This window comes from Rhagoletis pomonella, unplaced genomic scaffold (genome assembly GCF_013731165.1).
Source record: "Rhagoletis pomonella isolate Grant_MI unplaced genomic scaffold, Rhpom_1.0 Rhpom_scaffold_00002, whole genome shotgun sequence".
Taxonomy (NCBI): domain Eukaryota; kingdom Metazoa; phylum Arthropoda; class Insecta; order Diptera; family Tephritidae; genus Rhagoletis; species Rhagoletis pomonella.
Window position 1 is genome coordinate 114630921 of NW_023458556.1, and position 17774 is coordinate 114648694.

General features: G+C 34.6%; 1 protein-coding gene across 1 annotated transcript in view; it reads right to left on the minus strand.

The window, feature by feature from the left end:
* The window catches only part of LOC118757213 (serine-rich adhesin for platelets-like), a 258283-nt gene that overhangs the window by 54602 nt on the left and 185907 nt on the right, over positions 1–17774 (minus strand). Inside the window, 1 exon segment of the mRNA XM_036491945.1 lies at positions 9020–9080. Within this exon segment, the coding sequence (XP_036347838.1) occupies positions 9020–9080 (61 nt within the window).

The window sequence follows — 17774 nt, forward strand, 5'->3', positions numbered from 1 at the left end:
AAACAAAATTGCAGCGAACACATCATTTAGACAAAAGGTACAAAGTCGTCGTGAAATCATCGGATCCGATAAACCACCTTGTATAGATTCGCCTTGCACTGTTCATACCAAAATTATTTTGTATGCTTTCAAACTCTTCGCTCCAGTAACTATTCTAAATGTGGATTTTTTCACTATTTATGCACTATTAGAATATACATTCTATTAATATTATCCAAAATGTTATTGCATTAATAAATTGCTACTTTATTAGTAGAAAGATTTGGTGCCAAATACCATCTACAATATGATATTAATTTATATGATATTGACACTCTAAACCATTTGGAAATTTGGACAGATTTTAAAGTGCATATTCCAAAATTGTTTCATATAGCTTATCAACATAGAAAAATAATATGAAGTGTGCAAGCCAGTTTAATGTACGCTTATTTTAAAGCAAAATTTGAGTTAAATTATGATAATAATAAGTGACCGAAATATAAAGTCATTGCAAGCTGGCACACTTTTAATTATTTTATTATGCTTATAAATATTTAACAATTGTCGCCACTTCCATACCTTCCGAAAATTTCGAAGTCTTCTCAAAAGAACAGAAAAAACTGGGATTTGTAACTGTTTAAATCAATTAATACATTTCACTGTGAGTTATTACTTAAACACTGATCGAGTTACGATTGTTTCATTTTCTTGTTGTATATTTTTAATTGAAAGAAACTGTTGATATTTTCATTCGATGCACCGAAAATATCGATGTTTTTATACGAGACATTGATATGTATCGATGCTATATTTCGATGCATCAAATCGAAGAAAACATCGATGTATTTTTTTGACTTGCATCCCTAACTCAGGGCCATTTTCCTCTTCAAATCACATACATATATTTCAGTAAAAAGTGTCCCAAGTAAAATAATTTTTTTTAAACAACTGCAGTTTTGTTTTTCGTTTATGGCTAATCGCCTGGCATTTTTAAGACCTTAAACTATAAGTAGGGATGACGCGATACCATGCAGGTATCGATAATTTTACTTGGGAGTAATATCGACTCCTGAAAAATATCGGTACTAAAGTATCGATACCTACTTGTATCGTTACTTGTGGCTATGAAGGCGTTCCGTATGAACAGAGTTAAATTTCATTTTCTTAAGTAATAAATTAGTCATCCTCTGGGAACTCTAAACTTCTGATAATAAAAGTGAATAATATACGAACTCAAAATAAATAAAACATCGTTACATAGCAAAACGATATATTTAATGATGAATGGTATATAACACAGGTAAAGCATTGAAAAAATTTATTCGTAGCACATTTTAGCGAAAAAGGTCTTCTTTTGTTGTTTTTGCCAAGAATAGTTTTCTCAACTAAATTATTGTTGCCCCTGCTTTCGAACTAATAATACACTCAGAAAAAGGGTTAGTTATAATTACCAAGATTTGGTTATAGTGACCAAGTGGCATAGTTGGATATGGCGAAATAAATATCTAGTTCACGAAAGTCTGCAATTTATTTGAGACTTCTAGTCGGGACAAATGTATATTTGTTAATAATTACAAAACGACTACCTTGAGTGGACAATATTGTTAGCTGAACAAAATCATTGTTGAGCAAATATAAACATTGCTATGGTTGATACAAGTTTTCAATTAATTTTGTGAACTTGCTGTAGACTTGAATCAGCTAACCGTTTATAATTGGAAAAAAGTTTCAGTTTGACACAAATAAAAATTTACTCGATGGTTGTTGTGTTTACTTTCTTCTTTTATTTGCATATATTAAGCATAAAAACTACATACATATTTACATAAATAGCTACTAGTGTAAATAATACATATGTATATGATGAAACAGGAACAGTCGTGCGAAAACCCAGGTCAATATCTGCTGGAAGTGCTGGTTTAAGTATGCTGCTTTGCTTTTTCCTAGGCTAAATAGATACTTTCAAATCATAATTCACATGAATTATATATTCACTGAGAAACCCCGGTTGCCATCAAACTTTATATTTTTAAATAACTATGCGCACACCGAAACAACTCGCGGCGATGGAAACACTGAAACTGAGACAAACAAGTCTGGGCATGTCATAGCACACACTTTTCTTTCTCTACCTATCGCAGTGATCGACATGCCATAGCTTACTGTGCGCTCTGTGGCCACACGCGTGTTTCACCCATATCCGAACAGCGGTAGCGGAGCAATGATTTCCACGTACACAGTCTCATTCATTGAATCGTTTTTATGCAATGCTCGGCATACTAGCGCATTCAAACGATTCAATATGTGGGACTGTGTGCCAGTGTTGCCAGTAACTGGGTTAATAAAATGCCGTCCAAATATAATCTAAATCCCATTTTATACTAAAGTTATAACAGAAATCCCGCTCTGTATGTATCTATTATTCATAAAATGCTTTCGGATGAAAAACCACAATCATGTATATAGTAGATATGCAATATACATAGCACGTCAAAACGCATGCCGCTTTGCCCAAAAGTGGTGGAGAGTCATCGTTATTTTTAAGATGTAAAAAGTGAGATATTTTTACGTAGAATCGAAGGTTATCTGGCGCTTATAAAAAAAAATAGCAATTCGGTACTAAGTCACCATTTTCCGACCAGTCTCAAATTTTCCTATTAATCGTTTATGAAAATCTATATAAGCGACAAAAATCGTAATATGTATATGTTTTTGGGGTCACTGAACCCGAATCCGGGTCAGTTTGGTCTCACGAGGTCAGTATCGAGGTCATTTGGAGGTCAACTAAACGAACTATTGAAACCTCGAAAGTGAATCCAATCCTACTGATTAAAATTTTCTATGAAATATTATCGAAGTGATTTTGGAAAAATCTTTAGAAAAATCATGACATTCGAAATTGTATATTGATTTCTATAAAGGGTACCTAGTTTTACTCCTGAGTAAAACATTATTTTTATAGTAGTGCCTAAAAGAGACTATTTTCTTTTTAAATTTTTACAAAAAATTTTACAATAATAAAATTGGTGTAAATTTAAAAAACTCCACATATCGATGGTCCTCTGCAATAACGGCATAACTCAAAATTTCATGTTTTTGAGTTTTATATCGGGATAACCATATTTTTTCTGTGGCAAATCGACATACGCTTGTTGTTACGAATCCGCATAACCGAAGTAGGCAACCCTTACTACTTAACAGTGGTACATGTCTCACATTTATCATGATAGGTTAGTGATGCTTCAATGTGAAATAACGACAATTTTAGTATTGTGCCGCTGTTCAGCAATGCAAATGGAGTTTTATTCGTTTAACTACTCAGGAGTTGTTACTTATTTCGTATTTTTGCTGTCCAAAACTTACTAAATCTTTAGAAAAAGTCATAATTTGGAAGCTTACAAATTTTCCCAACAGAATGACTGCAAATAATCCGGAATAATTACGTTCCAAGACATATTATTGCTAAATTACGAAACACAAAATCTTTAATTAGCTCTACTGAGAAATATGTAATTTTGAGTTGTGTCATTATTGCAGAGGACCATCGATATTTGCAATATGCTCACAAAACTTATTATTTCTTTAAATAGTACAAATATTCTTTCCAAAGTCATATAAAATCTTGAAATTGGTTAAAAAATAACCGAGCTAAATATTTGTTTGTGCCGGAAGTCATGCGAAAATGTTACCCCCCTTTTATTATTATTATTATTACCTCCCTTTTATTAGCTCGGGATGTAACTATGTAATATTGATACGCCTAAAAGATGCAGCAATTTATATTCTCAAGTTACATACCTGATGACAGTACGAATGGAAATTATAATAGCGAGGTTTTAGTTTTTTTATTATTATTATTACCTCCCTTTTATTAGCTCGGGATGTAACTATGAAATATTGATGCGCCTAAAAGATGCAGCGATTTCTATTCTCAAGTTACATACCTGATGACAGTACGAATGGAAATTATAATAGCGAGGTTTTAGTTTTTTAAACTATAATTTTATTTAAACTATAATTTTTTGTTTACAAGTTCCTTGCATAACATTATGCTATTGATACTGTCAATCTTAAGTTTATTTCTTAGTTTAGCTTTTAACAAAGAAAGCGTTAAAAATTTGCGTTTTACAGCCGCAGAGCTATGTGGTAATGAAATTATATTAAAAACAAAATTGGCGAGATGCATTAAGCTATTTTCATTCATTCCATTTTTAATAGAATACACTTTTTCCCAAAACATATCAATATCCAGATCGCTGGAAATATCAAGCTCACTTAGCCTCAGTAAATTCCACTGCGTGGTTATTATATCAGGATCGCAATCTATGAGATGGGGAAACTTTAACAAAAGAGGTAAAATTGGTAAATCTTCTTTAGAAACTACCTTGGCTGGTGTCATTATTTGGAAAAGTTTTATATCTTCACGCTTGAAATGAAATCTTAAATTTATTTGGCCCAAAAACTCCATGTAAAACTTTAATATATTGGTTTTAACCCCAAGGATTCCAGAACAATTCACATTACTTTTCATAAACATCTCAGCTTTCGTTCCAACAAAAATGTCCGATATTTTAACATGATTATCTTCATTTTTAAAATCAACATTAATATGGTACTGATCGCATCTTTTTTAATGAAGTTACTCAAAATTATGAGTTAATGTGCTTTGCACATAAGTATGGCAAACGAGAGCTTTCAGCTTGGAACTCTTTGTTAAGATTGTTAATTATGGGCAAAATATACGATAGAAATAAAAAATAGCATTTGGTTTTGCAACACCTTCCTTCTGCAAGGTCTGCAGATCGCACACCGTTTACTTTGTAAAAGCAGTAAACAAAATAAAGTTTCAATCTATCCCACTGCTCAACTATTCTCAACACAACGCTTCCTAGTGAAAGCCATCGAGTTTGAGATATGCCCAAGAATTTGTGGCGTTTTACCGAACAGTAGTCCTGAAATTCCTTCAGTTCATGTATCCCCTTAGGACTGTGGGAAAAGAAACTATATATGTTGCGGCACAGTGGGCCTCATGCATAAAAAGTGAGCTTAAGCTCCGACTCGATTTTCAGTACAAATTCTAGAGTTTGAGCTCACCTCATCAGTGCAAAAATGGAGTCTGAGCTTAAGCTCACTTTTTATGCATGAGGCCCAGTGTCTCAATGCTTTTCGGCAATTTTTTACAAGCGTAGCTTGAGCAAAGGTGAAGTGAGTGGCATGTGCACTTTATATAAAATAAATCGGTTTCTGCACTCAATAATGTTTTCAGCCCACTCAAGTCTCCAACCATAACATTGGCTCCATCAGTTGCCAAACCAATTAGGTTTCTTATTTTTAAAGGCAGGATTGGAGAATGTTTAAAAGGTACAATTGGCAAATATTTATATGCAAAATGATGTTTGAAATATATATTTTTATAATTAAGAATTTAAAAAATTAATTCAACTATCCTACCAAAATCTTACTTTGCCAACCAATCTACCAAATGAAAAATAAGCTACCAAATTTGGTCGGAAAATACCAATAGTGGCAACACTGGTGGTAGTTTAAAAATTACTTATTTTTGAATTTTAATTCCTGAAAGTTTGAAAAAAAAATATTAAATGAATGTACGTTCAGACGTCACATATATATCAAAGCATCTGGTAGTGGAGACACGAACCAAAATCAATTTAGCACTATATCTTTCCAACTAGTTGCCGGAACTCAATATATAAGGTAACGTTGGAAAGGTATTGACCTAGGGAATAACACTAAATATGTTGGGTATACCCACATACCCCCTTAACTCTTTAAACGCTAGTGTTATATATATGTCACGCTCGAATTTCTGTTATGCAAATTTTTATTACATAACAAAGATTCAAGAGTGTTACATATATGTTTCAGCTCGTACAGACACCCCTTTATAGAGGTCGAAACTTTTTATTATGGATTTTTGTACATAACCTCACTTTTAGTATCCTCCAAAATTTGGTTCCTCTAAATTTTCTCTTTTGCTTTCGCTTTTAATGAGTTAAACCGGCACACTCTGCAAGACCTTTCCAACGATACCTCAAACATGTCGAATGTACGTCTGGATAAAAACTTCCAAATCTCGTGTATATATAAGCGAGTCAATTCAGCATGCTACTGTGTCTGCTTTTGTCACTCGCGCGCACTGTCGTGCGCTGTGATAAATTTGTGCCTTTTTTCAGCTGATCCCACTCTTCTAATAGGTTTGACTTCACTTCGTCACCTTTCGTTGACCTTTTTACCTTTTTTGAAAGATGGCGTGCTGTTAGTGTTGTTGCCAGAAGTCGTAGTCATCCTTGGCTACTTCTTCCTCTTCTAAGTTTGTTGACACATCTAACTCTATAATAATTTTAAATTTTTGTACAGTACCAAAGATTTAGCATCTGGGTTTTTGAACCGAAAGCTGCATATATAAGACCAAATCGTTCATTACACTCCAGATCCTGTTCCGATGTCCATCTTGAAGACGCCCGTGAGAGCAATATTAAATTCCCGGTCACTTCTGTCGGGAAAAAGGACATCGAAGTTTCGATAGTTTCGATTGAAGTCAGTTTCCATGTCCTGATAGTAAGAGCTATTGTACTCCACCGCCTCTCTGTCGAGGATTGTGGCGTGACCCTTGCAAGTTATTCGTAGTCTGTTACTGTTAGACGCCCTAAGTCGTTAGATACGGTACTTTTAACGTATAGGTCTATGGGTGGAATGTCAAGGAGTGTCCCTAGTGCCCCCTAGGGCGTTGAGTAAACCGCCCCTGTTGTGCATATTCATGCTTGCAGGTTTCGTACATAGGATTTGATGTCAACCGCCTCCCATAACCGCCTCCCACCATATATAATTACCGCCTTATAAATCCAGTGTATTATCTGCGGTCGTAGCCCCCAGTCTTTCCCAATTGTAGCCTTACAGGAGTAGAGCGCATTAAGTGCCTTTTCCCTCCGTTCTTCAGTGTTCTCTTTAAGGGAAACTTTAGGGTCGAGAAAACCCCCGTTATTTTTGCGTTTTTTCATCGTTGATACAGTGAAATAAGCACAACGTTAAGCACTGAATTGGTATAGAATTGAAAGAAACACCCATTTCAGTTTCTTACCATTCTGTGATGAACAGGATGGAAAACCACAGCGAGAAAAACACTTCCTCTTCCGTTAAATCTTGTTGTGAATGACTTAAACGAGGTTCCAGAAATAAGAAATACTATTTCTTCCTTAAAAGATGTGATAAACTTTTTTTTCGCGAATCAATGAAACGCTGGAATTATGCTCCGAATATATCACCTTTGTGTGAAACAAGATGATTTCAGAAAATTTTTGTAAAGTTGTGGAAGCTTTAGAAAAGTTGTCTATTCAGGAAAACTTTTTCACAAGAAAGTCGACGTATCAAATGTGTGCTGCTATAACAAGGCCGATGTTCATCATTGCTTTAATAACAATTGCTAAATATGCAACCTTGCTGGAACCTACAGCAAACATTTTGCTATCGAGGAACCTCATTGCCGTTGGTCAGCATATTGAAAATATTTTGGAAGTGGTTAAGTGGTTATGATCGCAAAAATGCAGAAGGAGTCACTACGGAGTTAATTAAAAAATCTCGTATGATTATAACCGATCTAGGAGTAGAAATTTCTCTACCACATTTGGCAGGTAAACAAAAAAAACAGAAGTAACCCCCATCAGTGATTGAAAATGAGTACTGGCGGCCGTCTATAATAGCACCGTACCTGGATTCACTAACGGACTCTTTACAACTACGCTTTTCCAATAAAAAATACTCCAGATTTTTCACTGTCTAGATTGCACCCATTGTATTCGATTCAAGCCCAGAATTGCAGCGGACGACGGTAAAACGGTCGACGGTTAACCGCTATCAAAACTAAAACTCACAAAGGCATATGGAATAGCTCTTAATTGCAGCGGTAGCGACCTTTCCCGCGACGTTTTTCGGTTGATTTAAATTTATTCCTATTTTTACCAACCAACGGGGACGGCACAATGTTGGTTGTAGTAAGTTTATTAAGTCCACAAGTTTGCCAATATTTTCATAAATTTTTATTTCTAGAAAATCTACGTACGTTAATGATAATTTTCAAATCAAAATGACAACTGACGGAAGGCGTCGTGCGCCGAATTGTGTTCACTCTGACGGATTTGATTGCGGCAACTGTTCAGCTGTCCACTTACCGCAGACCGCCTTACCGTCGTCCGCTGTAATTCTGGGTAGAACTTAAATGTTCCAGTGAAAAGGTACAAAAGAAGCATTTTCAACAGATCTATGATCTAGATATGGGCAGTGAACTCATTCTTTGGTACAATTTATGGAAAAAAGATAAAATGAACTTGTCCGGAGAAGATTTGAAGGATGTTGAAGTTGTAGATCTATTTAAGGAAGAAAACGAATTTCTACGAGCGATAAATACGTGTATTTCCATTTTGAGCGCTTTTCCATGCACAACAGCAACTGTGGAGCGAACGTTTAGTACACTTCGTAGAGTTTTACTCTACTGGCTCAGAAGCACAACAGGATAAGAAAGGCTTTCTGAACTCGAGAGCGTCCATAGAAAACTCGTTACCGAAAACCGCGAGATGATTCAGGAGGAAATAATCGAAAAGTTTGCTGAAAATCCGAGGCGTTTGTCATTACTTAGTGTTAATGATTAAATAAAAAATATATCAAAAAAGTGAACAAGTATATTTCGTTTTGCCAGCACATAAAAGGCGGGGCGAGTTTTTATGCGCTGCCAGTGGCAATAGCGATACTAATGGTAATGGTGAAGGTAACAGCAAAGTAATGAAAGTAGTTATAAGCATAATAGTTTGTGTCTTAAATATTTTTATGCGAAATTTATTTGTTTTTTAATTTACAATGTATAAGAAAATATTTTATTTAAAATTAAGCATTGCGGCAGAAAATTAAAATATAATGACTGTCTGTAAGATTTGAAAACTTATTGTTAGTTTCGAAAGAAAGATTGAACAAATAAATTCATATTATACAAAAAACAAAAAAAAATAAAAAATTTAAAATTACTCACCATTAATAAAATGCACCGCACATAACAGAAAGAGGCTTTGCCAAACCGCTCCTCGCGGAAGCTGAAAAGAAAATAAACATAGTTTATATGTACTTGTATTTGATTAAATTTAAATATACAAATAGGTGAACTGTATTATTGTATGATGTACTTTATTTAATCACGAATGTACCATCTTTCATAAATGTCTTTGTACAATCCGTGGAATTCATGACGGCATACAAAAATTAATGTTGTCAAACTCGAGCGAAAAAAGTCCATATACTAAAATATAAAAAACATGCGTAAAAGAATTGTATGTATATAGTGTGTAGTTATGCACATGCAAGTTATTAGCTGCAATTACTTACGCGACAGTGACAGCGTTGTCGCATGCACTTGCCGGGAGGAATGCAATTGTGACAACTGAATTCATTTGACGTGTGTCAAGTTAGCACTACACTTTTCGAAATTGGAAAAGTTAACTACGGCATTAATTGTAGTGTTTTTGTTGTAAATTTGTTGTGGAAAGAAAAAATTTGTAGCTCTAGTTTTTTATGAAAAAATGTTATGTAGTGCTAACTTGACACCATACACCTAGTCGATAGAATTGAGATATTGAAAATGTTATAACGGCATTAATTGTAGCTTTTAACTTTAAAATTTGTTGTGGAAAGAAAAAATTTGTAGCTCTCGTTTTTTAAGAAAAAATGGTATGTAGTGCTAACTTGACACCATACACCTAGTCGATAGAATTGAGATATCCAATATGTTACTATGCCATTAATTGTAGCTTTTAACTTTAAAATTTGGTGTGGAAAGAAAAAATTTGTAGCTTTCGTTTTTCTGGAAAAATTGAGTTGACCCTTTTTCGAACAAAATTTAGTATGTAGTGCTAACTTGACACCATGCACCATTGACGACAGAATTGAGATATTGAAAATGTTACAACGGCATTAATTGTAGCTTTTTTGTTGTAAATTTGTTGTGGAAAGAAAAAATTTGTAGCTTTCGTTTTTTAAGAAAAAATGGTATGTAGCGCTAACTTCCATTGTCGATGGAATTGAGATAAGTCTTTTAATTTGTGTAATTATATAAATAAAAAAAAAATGTTGTACCCATCGAAATCTATTATTTCCTACTTTTATTAAATATCATTTCAAGCGCTACGTAGTAACTTTCTCGATATCTCAATTCTATCGACTAGGTGTATGGTGTCAAGTTAGCACTACATACCATTTTTTCTTAAAAAACTAGAGCTACAAATTTTTTCTTTCCACAACAAATTTACAACAAAAACACTACAATTAATGCCGTAGTTAACTTTTCCAATTTCCAAAAGTGTAGTGCTAACTTGACACACGTATTCATTTGGAGACCTACATATGTACATAAATGTTTCATAAGGCTAGCGAAAAAGATATGCACCCCTGTATGTCCATGTGTGTGTTGGTAAATAGCTAATAAATACCTTTGCGTATATAATTATCTATTGGATAATATTAATGGTAGTCACTTGCGGCACACTCACTGCAGAAAATCGCAATCTTTACAAACACATCAGAAATATAGGAGAAATATTACAGGGGTTTGCCATTTGCAACCGCGGAATGGCCGCCATTAAATAAATATTATACAATATCTAAATATTGTAATTGAGCTTTGTACGACGTTTGTTTATTGGAAAAAGCAGCAAATTCTAAGCGGTAGAAGTTATAGCAGGTATTTCGGAGATCACCACATCTCCTCATCATACTTACTTTTCTAGACTTCAGCAGGGATCGAACCGGCATCATCGATGTGCAAAGTCAGAAGCGCTAACCACTGAGCTTTGCACACTCCTCTCGAAATAAATCCAGAGTTTTTTTTTAATAATTATAGTTTTGTTTCACGTGTAATCTACAGAGATATTAAATGAAATGGTAAAATAATCGTTTAGGCGCGACTACTAACACTAAGTGCCTAAAGGCATGCTATGCACTGCTGCATGTGCCAAAATGTCCTTTGTGAATTTACGAAAATTTTTAACATGCACTTCTCAATTGCCATACAATAAAACTTTCTCAATTTATATTTATTTTGATGGCACTTCAAAGCATGATCAGCGTAGTCTGATGCATTCTCCGGACAATGCTTCCGAAGCTTTTTGCGGAATCTGCCTGACTTACAATCCTACCCACCATTTTTTGTTCGAATGAATATTTTGTTATTTAAAGACATGCAAACATCCTGGTCTCCCCTCTCATTGAGTTATTTAATAATATTTAAATACAAAATACAAATAACTCACATAAAAATTATTTGAAATACAAATACAAAATACCTTACAAAAGGTATTTAAATAGAAAATACCCAATAAATATTGGGCTTGGTTAACAATTCGAAAATGATTGGAAAACTAACATTTTTTTCAAGTCTCACCTTTGATAACGAATGTGGAATAGCTTAGTATTCGATTCGAGAACTAGGCCATTCTCCAGCAAAACGGAACCTTCGTTATCCAAAGAATTTTTCCTTCGTTATGAATTCGAAGTCCTGCCCATTATCGAATTGAAATTTTAATGAGAGAGAGTGATGCATTATATTTCCATTCGAAAATGAGCTGGATTTCACTTCCTCTCTTGTTACTATGGTTTTAATTTTTTTCGAACCCATCTCGAATGTATTTCCAATACACTATGAACGTTGGAAAACTAGGGTTGGTTATGAGTTCGTTCTCAGTTCGATATTCATATTGGATATCGAAGGTAATTTTCGAACGTTCGCCAAAATGTTTATAGGGTACATATTTTGAAAATACAAATACATTCGAAAATACTTTTGAAATCACATGTACAATGCACATAATTAGGGTGGCCCAAAAATGCATGTGAAAAAGTAAAGTAGGAATTTTTATGCTCTCACCCTCTAGGATTGTTCTATACCAAAAAAATTTACCCCTATTTTTTTATTTTGAAATCAAAAAATATTTAAAGGTCGCTCAAAGCGCCCAAAGTTTTCCATGTATTTTATATCGGGAAAAAACAACTTTTCGTAGAAATGGAATAGAATTTTTAAAAATCAATATTTTTCTATCGGAAAACTCTGTTTATCTGCAGGAGAATCCCAAAAATAATACCTATTTGTTTATTTAACAATTTTTTCATCGCAACTATAATTTATTGGTCCACCATAAACCCTCGAAAATACCGAAAAATATAATACGGGACCAATAAAAAATCGTTAGTATTAAAAAATGGTTAAATAAACAATTGGGTATTATTATTGGAAGTCTCCTGAAGAGAACAAGAGTTTTCCGATCGAAAAATATTTTTTTTGAAGAATTCTACACCATTTCTACGAAAAGTGCTTTGAGCGACCTCTAAATATTTTTTGATTTCAAAATACAAAAATAGGGGTATACTTTTTCGATATAGAACAATTCTAAGGGGTGAGAGCATTACAATTCCGACTTTACTGTTTTTGGACCACCCACATGAACATACATGTCGTCAAATCCCTGCAAAAAAAAACCTGAAACTTTAAAGAGTATCGCCAATGTATTCTAATTTCTTTACGAATCTTTAAAGAAAATCATGTGAACTGGTTGGCACGAACTCGTAGAGATTTTTATGTACGGTTTATTTAAGAAAATTCCGAAAAAATTCTTCATAGCGCTAACTTCATTCCTTTACCGATCGAAATTTGCACAGGAAACTTCATTTTAGAAAATTCGAGAAGGGAAATAATGATTCACTAAGAATTCTTTAAGATGTAATGTGCAACGATTTTCCGGCATCCCTTGTCAAATTTGGTTTGGAGACAAACCGGTTTCGGCGTTGTGCCATCTTCAGTGTCATTTTTCGTTCTGAATAGTTTCTGTTTGTCTGTCACTATTTATAGCCGTGTTAAATCGTCGTTGGTTCATAGTTAGGTACGTCTCAGCGGATTATATTCTTTCGTTCAACCAGTAGTTTCAGTTCTGTGTGTACATCCTCGGTAGAAATTAGCTGCTCACCTCTTTTTTGATTAATTGTTGCATGGATTCGCAGGTAGGTAAAAATCAGTTATTTTCTTTCTCTTTGTTTCTGTAGTTTGGACCTGCATTTCATTTTTACGGTAGTTGCAGGGTTTCTGTACGTATAGTAGCCTGAGTGGTTCGAATAATAATTCTTTAAGACTTCCTTACTATTCTGATACCTCTGAAAGCATGGTTTGTATCACTTAAATGCAAACGGTCGTAACTAAGAAAAAATTCCAAAATTGCAAGAAAAATGTTAAAAAAATTCCAAAACTGCAAGCAAAAAGTAAACAATGCGAAAAAATTTATTAATAATAAAATTGAATGGCAAACTGTGTAGAAATAAAGCAAATATACTAATTAATTAAATAAACTGCGAATAAAATTGAGTTGCATGTCTCCGTATTTAATAAAACCAAAAGGAAATGAAAGGTTACACCTCGTGACCCTGTCTACAGAAAAAAATTTTGTAAAATTCGATCAAATAAAGAAGTTCTTCTGGAAAGTTATAGCGTGTTAATTTTTTTTGGGTCGAGGACTTATTTTTAATGTTTATCTCTACCTATAACTTACGCTAGGTGGAGCTGTGGTACAATTTCATCGAAAAATAGTCTTTTTACTGTTTTTAAGGATGAGTAGTCCTGTTCCAAGTGAGTTTATGCCTGTTCCAATGTAAAAGTTAAGGAGCATTTACATGAAGCGAATCCAACATTCTTTCGCACTGATATTTATACGATATCCATAAGGTCAAAATCCGTCTGGGGTTTTCTTATGAGAGGTGTAAACTTTCATTTACTTTTGGTTTCATCAAATACGTAGAATCTTGTTGCACTGTGATATTCATACACACGTGGCTCGATTTCGGGTTGAATGCATTTCTTTGCCGGCAGAACTGCATCGACTTTTTGACGAGCGCCACATCTGTAGGAAATGAAAAAACTTATATCGCACGCTTGCCTATTATTTTCACCATTACACCACTACACAATTGAATTTGCGTTATGAAGTCACATTTGCTCAGCTGATTCTGTCAAATTCACCGATTAGCGGTCGTAATACAGTAGTGGTCAGATGAGTGTTACAATTATTAATAAGCAGTGTGTTCGCATTAGTTGCAATTCAAGTTTATAGCAAGCCAAAAGGTTTGGGATGGAGTTTCATACTAGTTTCATACTCTGGTGTTAGTAGTGGGATCAATTAACTATTTTTGAAGATGCCCCTATGCAATACCTTAAGACAAAGGTCCGGAACACTTTTAGTGTTAGATAACAAGATTACCGTGATTTTTGAAGCGCTTTTTTCCTGTCCAAAACAGATAACGGAATATTTGAATGTTTCTGAGCATGGAATGTAGTATATTAATAAGCAAAACTACCAAACAATAAATACCAAGCCCTAAATGCAACAGCAAACGCAAGAGCTGCGGCTTCGAAAAAAGAAGGACGATCTTTTGCCAACTTCGATCCAGAAGGACATTCCGATTGCGCATGTCTTTGTTTTATCCAACGTTCGCTGAGCTCTGGAGCCACAACCTCTACAGAGAAGCGTCAAGGAGCATAACAACATGCAGTCCCAGCATATACCCGCACATTCTTAATGAAACCAAAACCAACTATTTGGCACGTTAGGGATCCTCTCTGTAAAATTGCCAACGAAATTAACCCCTTTAGGTACCACACTAACACTGTATCAGACTTTCGACCGACAGAAACTGAACACAACTGAACAAGGGTTTCGCCAACATCTTCATCAGCTTCTTGGTACAAAGCCGTTCTTAATAAAAAAGTACATATTAGCTTAAATATTTACTTACATATAAAAAGATACTTATACCACGCTTATTGAAAAAATTACCAGTCGTGAGCTAGAATTAAAATTTCTCTGCAGGGTATCGGATGAAATAGATAGTACAATGTACATTAGACTGCACCTTATTTTGCACTTTTGTCATACAAACCAAGACTCCCCCCCAGAAAGGTTCATTTGGTCATAAAAACGTGCCCTGCGAAAAATTTTTCAAAACGGGTATCGGAAACGTGCAATGTTCATGCACTTTTTCACAAAGTGTTCAAAATTGCATAATAGTCAATTTTTTATTGTAAATAATTAGCAAAAAAAGCGAACAATTTTTACATGGTCGCCGTTTTCGCCATTTATAGGGCTGCCAGACGTCCCGGTTTTCCCGGACATGCCCCGGTTTCAGACTATTTGTCCCGGTGTCCCGGTCCAACCTTAAAATGTCCCGGGCTTCGTTTTAGTGTCCCGGTTTTTGATTTCATTGCACAAATTTGAATAAAAGTTCAAAAATCACTACACTAGGAGAAAGAACGCGTTGTAATATTCAGAAAAATGTTATGAATTCACTGAGGGAAATAACGCATAGTAAACATGAATCTTTTTTTTTTGATTATCGTTTAAAAATTTTCGTATTTAAAAATAATACTTTCATAACACGCATACGTTGTATTGATTCAAACTCAACATTTAAATGCGCATTTACATGTCTGGCTGTAGCTGAGTGCGCGAAGATACCTGCCACAATTTGCTAATTTCCAGAGGGTCAGAGTTCAATTCCCATTACAACCAGCATGGAATTTAAATATTTTTTTTAACTTAATTATGAATAAATAATATAAAAAAACTTTTTAATATACAACGCTTTTATAAATGGACTAAAAAGTAGAAAATAATACTTCTCAGTCCCATAGAATTTGTTTTGATAACTTTTGATTTTGAAATTTTAGCAAAAGTCATTATAAACAATCTATGAAATTAAAAATGAAAAACGTGGAGCGCATGCAATACAAAGCATTCGATTTAATTGACAATAGTCAAACTACATAACGCAGACCTAAAATTTCTACAGCGAAAGTAGAACTTTGAAATCGATTTTAAGCGGTCGTTATTCATATACCCACATACATACATTCATATATTACTTTTCATATCAATTCAAGTGTATTACATGCGCCCCACGCTTTTCATTTTCAAAGTCCTCAAAGTCTAGCCAAAAAGCCAGCAACTCACACAACAGGTTCCCCAGAGCAATTCGCTCGAGAAAGTGGTACCCGGTACACGTAATACGCGGCACACAGCACAACAATCCGCCAAAACAGGCAACCCGGCCCAAAATTACCACCGTAGAAGGCAGAAACCCCGAGCGGCAGTGCAGGAGCCCAAGAATTACCCTTAAAACGGCCACAGGAGCTTAAAAATACCAACTGGTCCCCAACTGGTCCGAAGGTAAGTAGTTTCGGACTAGTCCCAAACTGGTTCCCAACTGGTTCCCGGACTGCTCCCCGACTGATTACCAACTGGTCCCACGAACTAATTACCAACTGGTCCCAAAGTGGTTACCAACTGGTCCACCTATACCTCAAGTGGGCCACAAGTCACTTCACTTACAAAGCATTCGATTTAGTTGACAATAGTCAAACTAATTTTATTTAAAGAAATGGCGTGTCGTCTATTTCCGGTGTAGCAAACGTAGTACATAGGGCGACATCTAGATGTCATCTACCTCGCCCTATTCACTATGCTTTTTTATAGGAGCTTTTCAAAGCTTTGCTTTGGTGTCGGAACACAACATTGAAAGTTTCTGGATCCACAACATTGAAAGTTTCTGGAACACAACATTGCAAGTTGATAAAAGCGTTGTAAAAACCAATCGGTAATTTCAAATCGCTTCATTTTAATATGGGCGTATTTGAATTGAATATTTCTATACTAAATACAAAAATTTGTATAATTAAACGTACTACGAGTTGCGTTGGTGCTCTTTCATATGCGTATTTTTTTAATTTAGCACGCTTTTTTAACTCTAAAGTTCTTTCTCTCAGTGCACCGGTTTCATTTGTGAAATAGTCACATTTCGAAATAGTTGAACTTTGCACAAGCAATAGTTGATGATTAGTATATGTACCTAAATACGTTCAAAATGACGTGCACAGAGTTTTACAATTATATTAAGGAAAAGACAGAAGGTTTGAAACAAGTTCACGGTGACAGGTAATAAGGTCAATGGAAATAAGGTCAATTGACTTTATTTCCCACCCTGGTGCGAAATAAAGTCAATTGACATTATTACCTTTTCAAAAGCGAAATAAAGTCAACAAAAATTTGGAAATAAAGTCATTGACGCTATTTCCTCATTCAAATGGAAATAGCGTCAACAATGCTTAAAGTATGTCGATTCAAAGAAAAAAAATGTTGTTCTTACAATAAACATTGCCCCGTAAGTGTTGTTTTTTAATAGATGAAAAAGGCTTTTGCCAAATCCTCAGTGTTGTGATATTAATCCACACACAATCATGAACTACCACCAATTGATTATATTAAAAAAAATTTAAATTACGAATATGTAAAAACACGATGCGAAAAACTAAACGCCTGCGCACAGCTGGAATACGAGAAATATTTGAAGAAAGAGTGGAGAAATGATCCATAACTTGCAAAAGATTTTTCGTTTCTACAAAAATAAAGCGAACACTATTAAATTGAAGAAACAGTACATGTCCAAAAACCCCGGAGCAGCACTGAAAGAATTCTGTGTTTTAAATTAGCATATTTTGAACGAATTCGGAATGTCTAAGGTGGAAAAGAACCCAACCTTTCTATAAGGAAACAATTACAGAAAAAGAATTTTCTTACACTGTATTTATGTCTCCGCCAGCAGTTATTTAAAAGCAGCTAAGGAGAACGACGACACTATTTATTAGATGGCACATTCAACGAGCCAATGTGCCAAAATGCGGGTATAAACAATTATTGATTATT